This window comes from Dendrobium catenatum, unplaced genomic scaffold, assembly GCF_001605985.2.
Source record: "Dendrobium catenatum unplaced genomic scaffold, ASM160598v2 fragScaff_scaffold_44, whole genome shotgun sequence".
NCBI lineage: Eukaryota > Viridiplantae > Streptophyta > Magnoliopsida > Asparagales > Orchidaceae > Dendrobium > Dendrobium catenatum.
The window spans coordinates 998,212-1,008,966 of record NW_021318506.1 but is presented as its reverse complement, the minus strand read 5'-3'; the positions used below and the strand labels follow the sequence as shown (position 1 = coordinate 1,008,966).

General features: G+C 32.8%; 1 protein-coding gene across 2 annotated transcripts in view; it reads right to left on the bottom strand.

The window, feature by feature from the left end:
- Positions 1–2,682: 2,682 nt before the first annotated feature.
- LOC110104695 (nardilysin-like) overlaps positions 2,683–10,755 on the bottom strand; it is a gene marked incomplete at its 5' end in the record, with an annotated part of 100,393 nt that continues 92,320 nt past the window's right edge. For both annotated transcript variants that reach the window (XM_020833918.2, XM_020833919.2), the window contains 1 exon segment: positions 2,683–3,165. In XM_020833918.2, the coding sequence (XP_020689577.1) occupies positions 2,919–3,165 (247 nt within the window).

Genomic DNA, 10,755 nt, shown 5'->3' with positions numbered 1-10,755 from the left:
TGAAATTTTAAACATATGTCAATGATGACCTAAGATGAAATTTATAAAATTTTGGAGATATTTAAATTAATGGTTAATTTTTAATTATTTCTTTATTAAAGTTGAATTGACCAAAACATGGATTCAACAAAAAACTGGAGAAGGATTTTATTTTATTTCATTAACCATTAAAATATGAGTATAATTCAATTTAATTCATATATTTTTTTTAATTTTCTACATTTATTTATGTATTTGTAAAATTTTATCGGCCATTATATAGGCTGATTTTAGGATTTGTAAATTGGATGCGCAAATGGGCTCAAATTTATATGAAATTAAATCCGCGAATCTCTTAAAATCTTAGAAAGTTTTTATAAAAAATTAGCCCAATTGGAGACTTCTAGAATTTTCTACAAATTTCCTAAACTGATTGACCCTAAACCTTAGAAATTTTACCTAGAACAATCTAGGGGTTAGATTATGGTGAAATCATAGGCTCTCTAACCCTCATGCATATACACACAATTCATGAAAATTCCATGCCCTAATCCTCTATGGATTCATGGTTATGGAATTTTGAACTCATAGGCCAAATATTACCCATAATCTTCAATATTCCATCAAGACCACAACAAGGTTTAAATTTTCTTGTGAAAAAATTAGGGATGCTAAGAATACCATGAGATTAAGTCAAGTCAAATTTGATGCCAATCCAAGAAGTATAACTAGGTTAACTAAAATAAACATCAATTTTAATATATGAAATCTTAAAATTTATATAGTATTCATCTAGACTTGAACATATGTTTAATATATAGAGCTGATCATGTTTTTATTTTTATTTTTATAGAGCTCATCATGTTGAATCCATAGAGGGTTTAAACACCACAAATGGCCCACTACATCAATAAGAATTGAAATTTAACTCAAGTTGTTTCTTAAGAATTAAATTCTATGCATATAAGTATGGTCAACATTCCTTTTAACACTTATAAGTTTAAGATCTATACTAATGTTTCATACCAAGATTTGGATTATGTTCTAATAATGCAAATGATAGAGTAGTAGCTTATGACTTTTAATATTTTATGATGAATAAGAACTAGTCTGCTCATAACTTAGAGCTAATTGTAATTATTTTTACATTGAAGATCTAAAAACACTATGTAGATGATGGTCCTTTTAAGACTTTAATTGATTAATTTGGAGTCAATTTGATATAGAAATTCACAAAAATAGGGTATGAGTAGTAATTTTGAGGTAAAAGTGTTTGTTGAGATCATTTTGGTTTTAGAATTTTTAACTTTGTAAATTCAGAAATCTACTTCTTATATATATATATATTATAAAAGTACGAGATTTTATAATGAAATTATGAGAAATTTGTCATATTATCAATCATTAATTGGATAACGTAATGCTTTATTGTTTTGCACGTTCATTTTTAAATATATATATATCATTAATTGCCTTCATACTGTAAAGTGTTTATGTATTCTCAATAATATTATTTTACGTATCATTTTAAATTATAAAAAGCATAATTTAGATGTATTCTAAATATGTTAATATTTTATTAAAATATTACGTTTGAGAAGTAAGATAACTTGAACTTTATAAGCTGCATATTGATGTATAATATTGTTTAGCCAATACAAAATAAATTATGTATGCATTTAATGACTAATGAACCTAAGTTCTTCAATAGTGATAATATTGAATTTCAACAAGGCGCTATTGAACTTTATGATGTAAATTTTAGGCTGAATTTTCAACCCAATGATATATGATGTTTTCTAATACAATTCATTTCCTTATAATGACTAATGAACCTAAACATGTATTTATGATAAATTCTAAGGTTAAAATAAAATATTTATTTAAGGCGGTAAATGAGGTAAATAAATAACTCGTTAAAAAAAAAAGGCTATTATGTTGACACATGTAATTTTGACTTGTATGTTGCATATTGTAATTGAACATTTGAACCTCTTATTTAAAAAAATTATTTAGCTAAATTATCTAACCTATTGTTATACAATTATTATGTAGATAAATCATATCTTGTTATAACATCAGCTTTAATATATCGATTATAAAATACCTATTAAATAGTTGTGACTAATATGTAGGATATGTATTCCAACTTATAATAGATATGTAGGCCAATCGATTACATAGCTAGGATAATAGATCTATAGATCGAATGACAACTGTTTTAAAAAAACAAATAGATTTTAAAGATTTGATGTTAACTTTCTCGATTTCAATACCATAGTATATACAATTATAAAGGTGAAATGACACCAGATTATTGAATCATTATTGAACGCGCCTGAAGTTTTCAGATATGAATATGATAGTAGGGAACCGAATTGCTTATATAATATTTTTGCAGACAATGAAAAATAATAATCAAATATAAATTATGATCCACCAAAGTTTAGGATGGTTGATGGCCGAGCACGATTCAAAACCCCCCATCATGGGTTTGAGTCCCCTCAACTACAGCCTTGTCTCTGTAATGGGGCAAAGTGGAGCCGATGCCGGTGGGTAGCCTCGCTAAATTCCATCGAGGGATTAGTTACGCCGCCAAGTGCTCCCTTTATAATAGCAGCGAGAAGATACCCCCGTTCCGAAAAAAAGTATATATATATAATAAAAGTATATATATAAACTGGTTCAGAAGATAAAACTATATAAATAAAAAAAAAAGTTTTATTAACTATGAATTATCACGAATGCATTGATATGACACTGATTAAATATAAACTTCATTCGAAATCATCTAAACATTTCACTCAGCAATAAGAACATACACAACAATAATAATCATTTAAGGTAAAAATTATCACATTTTCCTCCGCCAGAGAAGAAATGAGCCTCCGAAGTTTCTGATGATTTGCAACCATTGATGGCAACTCCAAGCATTAATGTCAACAAAGGCTTGGGTAGAATTCAGAAGACAATTTGAAGGAGCGAATGTCATCAATAACTTTTCCAAACTGATATTGTGTGTTGCCTTCTTCCTTCAGGTTGGAATTGCATCCCCATATATGAATTGCCAGTCTCCGACATTTCGGGGATGACGATACAAGGTATGTATTGTACCAGTTTATAACATCACTCTTCGAAATTGCTTTGAGTTCTTCAGCTTCTAGCTTTGGCCTGTCAAATTGATACCTGTATGGTATGCATGTATAATTTAGAAGAAGCCTTTTTTTTCAGATGAAAACAATTATAATAGCCAACAAGGAGATAAACAGCAATGAAATTGAACAGGAATTCAATCTACATTCCTATCAGCTAGACAAGAGCAACGCAAGAAGCACAACTGTTTTCTTTTTTATCTGCCAAAATTTGGACCTGCGACGTTCACCACCATAGATATCCTGTCAATACTATACAAATGGCCGTAAAGCATGAAAAATTCTATAGGATTGAGTATATCAAGAAAGTGCAATTTGGAGCCCAAACAATATTAAATGTCATTTTCTAAATTCTCCCTTACTTCCAGCAGACCCGCTTTTGTTTAAAACTCCACATTCACTTCATCATCTCATCTAGATTCTCAAACCTTCCTTCCATTGCCGACATGGCTCATTCAATGATCCCACATCCGTTTGAAGTTGCCCTACTTCCCTCTCCAATTTTTCTTCTAACGCCTCAACTCTTCTCCCGGCTATTGGTCCAAAAAACTTGCTATAATATCAATTTGATAGGATTTGATGATCAAAACAGCACACAACAATATAAAAACAACAAAATTACTCCGAATAAATCTAGAAATGACACCAAGGGGATGTAATTACTAATCTCCAAGTAAAAAAAAAATAAGATACAAGTTGATTTATTGTTCGAGAGGTGAATAGTCTCTCACACAATTCCTAGCAGCAATTAGGAACCCAATATAACCAAGAAAACTGTTCAAGAATTTGGGAGAGCCGGATCTTTCTCTCCAATTGAAAATCCAACTGTATGTTGTTTTTTTTTTCTTCTTTGTTCTTTCAATAAAAAAAAAAGAGTTCTTGTGTCTTCTTTCTAAATTTCTTATGTCGTTCTCTGGTTTTGCCGAAATTGCGTCCAGTTTGTATTAAATTGGTATCAGAGCATAGATCTGGGTAACTATGTAAAAAAAAGTTAAAAATATTGGAACGGGAGATTATACAATCGAAATCTAAAATTTTAGATTTTCAAGTCAAATTTCAGTCATCCATTAGAAGATTGATGAGAAATTTGTTATCATGGAGAAGATGTTGAGGAAGATGCTTCAAGTTCAAACCAAAATAAGAAGCCAGCATGTTACGAATATTTATCATGTATTTATGTTCAAATTTATTTTTTTAACTTAACAACTTAAAATCCCTCAGTTACCGCAAAGAATAGCAAATAATCCAGATGATTTTTATCAATAAACTGGGTTTAACTAGGGAATTTTTAGTTCGAGAGTATAATAAGGCCTCCTCCAAGATTTCAAATAAGAAGCCAGCATGTTACATCAACAGTTTTGTACCTCTGCTAATTGTGAGTGCTAAGAGCTAGCTGCTAAATTCATTTGAAATTTTATTAGCTCAATCCCTCAATGTGAGTGCTAAGATTTTTTGTTATTTGCTAAAATTTTCTTTCATCTTATGCAGATTTGGTTCCTGGAACATACTTCTTTTCATGCTCCTATGTATGCTGACAAAAGGCCTCATTTTCTATGATGGCTAATGATATTGTATATACTACAGAGGTGGTCACTAACTTATTTGTTAATATAAGGAAAAGTATGTCTTCCAGAGAGTTTCCCAAGCTAAAATTGATATGGTTAATGTCAAGAAATATCCATTAGACAGCCCTCCATCCCCTGATTCCCCTCAACAAATCACCCCCCCAATCTCCCATCATACCCCACCTCCTCAGCAAGACCCCCACCAAGCTCCTCTGCAAGACCCCCACCAATCTCCTCAGCAACAACACTTTAGTTTTTCTGCTGAAGCACTGTAATCTCTCCAAGAAAGAATTACCAAATCCTGCCAAGAAACATGCACAAAACTTTTTCTTGAATTTGAAGGTAGGCTGAGCTCAAAGTTTGAAAACCTAATTGAAAGAGTTGAAGTTATTGAGATCAAGCTCAATAATCACATTGATGAGAGCAAAATTTTTCCTCAGAAAAGATATGTTAGTTACTCTTCATCTTACAATAAGAAACATAAATTAGATATCCCTCCCCCCAGCCCCAATCAACCAATCCCCAAAAATGAGCGAATCCCCCAAAATGAGTCAATCCCCCTAAATAAGCCAATCTGAGCAGAAATGCAACTTATTCCATATACAAATCCAAATAAACCAATACCAGTAGATGACATTCATATAAATCCTATAACTCTTGTTTAAGCAAATGAAATAGAAAATTACAAAGGTCTTCTGAGTTTGAGTTCTGAGAAGAGAAATTTTGTGCATGAATGTTTGAAGAAGTTCAAACAAAGGTAAAAAAATGCAACTTATTTTATGTTTGAAAATTTGTATGCGTATGGTATGCGTGAGTTATGCGTATGGTATGCTTATGGTACGCGTATCTTATGCGTATTGTATGCTTATGATACCCATATGTTGTGCGTATGGTATGTTTATGAAATGCCTATTTAAATTTTTTTTTTCAGGGACGATAGTGTCTTGTTTGTTAGTAACCTTCTTATTTCTACAGCTGACATTGACGAGTTATTAACCGACAATTATTTAGGCAATAAACATGTAGATATTTTTGTCCTTTTATTAAATGAGAAGTGTAACCTTATGCCTGACAAGTACCATAAATTTCTATACATCTCTCCAGTCTATTGGATTAGTAACTTAGTATTCAATTAATCAGTTTAACTATAGTTAATGGCTTAATGCAAGTTTTAATATTTCTTTTCCATTACTTACATTTACTAGTTGCAATTGCAGAATATTAAAGGAATGGATAAATCGTCCAAATTGCAAATCGACCATATAACTGAACTTTTTATTACTTCAAACAACATTTTATTACAGCCAATCATTGAATCCTCGCACTGGACCCTTCTGGTTGGTTTGCTGAAAGAAGTTGAAAATTTTATGACTCGTTGCCATACAGCGTCAAAGAGCATAGGCTTGTTGTTCCAAAAATCGTAAGTGTTAGATGAACATGAAGTCATGAACTCTTCAATTCATGAATTCTTCTACTGCGAGTTGGGCTTCTATCTTCTCCGTTCGATCGGCGACCGCTTATGTCCGAGGCTGCCGTCTCCTCTGACTTGCATCAGGTCATAGAAAAGATTAGTAAGAACTCGTTCACTTTCTATTTTTGCTTTTGCTTAATCAGGATGGTCAGAAATAAGGATAAAGCTGCATCAGGTAATAGAAAAGATCCAGCATGGAAACATAGCACTCAGGTGGATGTAGGATGCAATGATAAAATATATGTCTATCTGAAATGCAATTACAGTGATAAACTTATGAAAGGTGGTGTGACTATGATGAAAGAACACCTTTCAGGTTCTTACAAGAATGTTGCTCCATGCTTTAAAGTTTCTGATACTGTAAGGGATGAGATAAAGTCATACATGAATAAGTGTACCATGTCAAAACATCTTACACAGAAGCAATTTGAGGACAGAGTTGATGTTGGATCTTACTACGGGAGTGAGCGTAGCGTTAGGGATTCGTCTTCTTCTATGAAGCCCATTTCATCTAGGAGTGCTAGAGGGCCTATGGATCATTATATGGTTTACACATCAGAGGATAGGCCTTCTGCTACACAAAAGATGGCCCCAGAAAATGCAAGGGAGGCACGGAGAAGAGTGTGTAAGGATATAGGCAAATTCTTCTACGAAAATGCAATTCCATTTAATGTTGCAACATCACCTGCTTATTACAACAAGAATCATTTAGTTGGATCATTTGGGAGAAAGTTCAAACCTCCAATCATGTATAATTTAAGAATATGGATTTTGAAAGAGTTGGAAAGCACTGATGAAAGCATCGAAGAAATTAAGAAGACTTAGGCCTAAACATTTGTAACAATTATGTCAGATGGGTGGTCTGATATCTATGTCTGATCAGCATCCTCATTAATAATCCTTATGGTACTGTGTTTTTACGGTCAATTGAAACATCTGACCAGGTCAAAGATACTGAGTTCATATTTGGATTATTAGATAGCAGTATTGATGAGGTTGGATAACATTTAGTTATACAAATTGTAACAGATAATGCAAGTTCTTATAAGGCTGCAGGTAATAAACTTATGGAGAAGAGGAAACATCTGTACTGGACTCCATGTGCTGCACATTGCATAGATCTGATTCTTAAAAAGCTTGGGGAGCTACCTCAACATAAAAATGCACTCACTAAAGCCAAAAAAATAACCAAGTTTATTTACAACCACTCTTGGGTTCTAGATCTTATGAGAAAATTTTCGAAAAAAGAAATTCTAAGGCCAGCAACAATAAGATTTGCCACCGCTTGCTTGACCTTAGAGAGCATGCTGGATGCTAGGCAACCTTTAGAGGCTATGTTCACATCTACACAGTGGTTGAATTATGCTTGGGCAAAGAAGGCTGAGAGAAAAGAGATTAGAAAGATTTTAAATTGGCAAAGTATCTTATATGCCATTACAACCACTAGACCTTTAGTTCATGTTTTAAGGATGGTGGATGCTGAGAAGAAACCTGCAATGGGTTTCATCTACAATGACATGGATGAAGCCAAAGAGATGATTTCCTCCAACTTAGGAGGCAGTGAGGGAAGCTTTAGAGAAATTTGGAATATTATTGATGATAGGTGGGAACTACAGCTTCACCGACACTTGCATGCCGCTGGCTGCTACCTAAACCCTCAGTATCAATATGCAGAGAATAAGTCTACAAACCCTGAAATAAAGTTGGGATTGTATCATTGCATAGATCGTCTAATAAGTGATGCAACTAAAAGATCAAATGCTGACATGCAATTGGTAACTTTTAGGAACAAAGAAGATTTTTTTGGATTACAAGCAAAAGATACAATTGCCAAACGATCTCCAGTTGAGTGGTGGATTCAATTTGGTGATGGGACTCTACAATTACAGCGTTTTGCTATGAAAGTTTTGGGCTTGACATGTTCTTCATCTGGCTGTGAAAGAAATTGGAGTACCTACAACCAAGTGCATACAAAGAGGAGAAATTTCTTGTCGACATTGAGGATGAACTCACTGGTGTACATTATGTACAATAGGAGACTCAGAGATAGAAATTTGAACAAAAAATGATTAATGGATGATGAAGATCCTTTGCTTTGCAATGATGTGGCATCTGACGATGAGTGGTTTATAGATGATGATGTTGAAGTGATGCCGTCTGAATTACAAGATGAAGATTTAAATGTTGATTTCTTTGATGGTCTTAAAGCATCCACATCCACCACAACTCCGAAAAAAATTAAAAAAGGTATATAAATAATATAGTTTTCTTTTCTTAGACTTTTTTTAATGTATTACACTATTATTCATTGTGATATTATTCAAAAAATATTTAGGGAAAAGGAAGATAACTGATAATGAGGAAGGAGCTGATTGGGAGATATTGAACTCTATAGGAGAGGAGGAAGAGGAGAGAGCAGTTCATCATAAGGATGATTCAAATGAAGGCCCCCTTAGTAATGACTGATGAGTGATGACTGTGTTTATGACTAGTGAGTTCTTATGTGATATGTCTCCCTTATTTATCCTCAAAGATGTGGTAAGTAGCATTTTTATGTTTTATATATTATTTACTCATTATTAAATATATATTTATCATTTTATATTTACGCAATTTTTTGATTTTGAGGCTTATGCCTCAAAACAACTTAAGGCTTACGCCTCACCTCATGAACGAAAAACGCCTCAATACTCGAATATGCAATTTTAAACATTGATTGGATCATATTTTAATTATAAAAATATACAATCTGCATGGTTCAATGTTGGCATCTATAGTGTGGCCTAGGTTAGCCCTTTAAAGGATCACTGAATTGCACTTGGAAGGCTTACAAAATGTGTTAGGCATGATCCTTAGAAATAATGGTTTAAGCATAGTGGCGTTAAGTTTCCCAGCGATGAAAATTGACCAAGTAGTTGAAAGGTGGTTCTAGTTTCAAGGAAAAGTTGCTTTATCTGAAAGTCCCAACTTAAGATTTAGAATTTAGGGTTTCCTGTTCTAATGCTAGAGCTAGATAGGGTTTATGGACATGAGAATTTACCACTCACCAAAGTGGCAAAGCTTAAAGGAATCACCAAACTCCTTTAAAAGTTAGGCCAGCCACCAAGCCACCTCTTCCTTGGAATAAAATTCAATATTTAGCAAAACAAAATCAACACTTTCACTTCTCAATATAGCAAATATATATAGACTTGCAGCTATCGATTTGAAATTCATAATAAGATAGAAAAGGATAAGGGGGGCTAGCCACACTAGTAAGTAGGAGAGAGAGGAACTACCAAACATAGATATCAATGGCGTAAAATAGCGAGCGTCATGGCGCACCTACAACACCATGTGTATGGCGCATCGCAAACGTTCAAAATGGCGCGCGCTATTTGAGTCACATGCGCACCATGGCGCATGGTGTACGGCGCAAAATAGCGCGCGCCATTTGTTTTAAGATTTGCTTAATGTATTTATAAATATTTTTTTATTTATTTTAATTTTTAATTTTTAAGATGATATATTTTCTAATTTTTAAATATATTAAAGGTATTAAGATAAATGTTAGATTGCATATTATTATCTTCTAAATGCTATTTGCTTTCATTTAAATATATTTTAGTTGTATGAAGATTAACTACTTATTGGACTTGAAATTATATTGGATTGCTATTTATTTGTATTGTCATTGTTTGCTTGTTATTATGATAGTTTATTTTTCAATTTAATGATATTTCATATTCATGCTTATTATTTTATAATTCTTTTATAATTTGTGTCATGTTCAAAATGGCGCGCGTCGCGCCGTGTGCTATGCGCCATAGCAGAAATAGGACCTTTGCGCCATGGTGCGCCATTCGCCGTTAACAAGTATGCTACCAAATAACTACCCCTCCACTTTGCTTTGGCTAGCCAACCATTCATGCCTAATATTTATTTGAATTCTTTCATTCAAATAAACATTTTCACATTAATAAAAATTACATTCTCTCAATATTTGAAAACCTAAACTTCAAATTTAAAAAAAAATAAAAATAAAAAATTTGAATAATCATTTTCAAATTATACTAATAACCAAAATTTTAAAATGACAAATACATATTCTTAAACAAGAATCATCACACATAAAATATAAATTCTACTAAATAGACTTCATCTTCCTCCTTGTCACGAGACCTTGATTATTTTCAAATTTCTTCTAGCTCTGAGCTCTACTTGTTAGTCCACTTCTTCTAACATTGGCATCTAGTGCCACATCCATCTGAATGGAATATTCTATCATATTCTAGACAATGACAAAACACCATTTTTAAATTTATAAATATGGCACAATTCATATCATTTGAGGCATTCCAAACAACGGAGAATTCTAGAGAATTTTGAAACACTGACAAAAAATAGATATTTGGAGAATTCTAGAGCTCCAAGGGACACCAAGATCCTCATGAGTATATATGAGCCACCATTGTCGCCTCAAAGCATGTGATGCAATCTCTTTTAAGAAACAATCATCTCCTTCGAGATATATACCATAACCAGCTTGTTTCATAATAGTCAAAGTTTTGTGAACTTGTACAATAAGCTTGCTTGCACCAATCTTTTC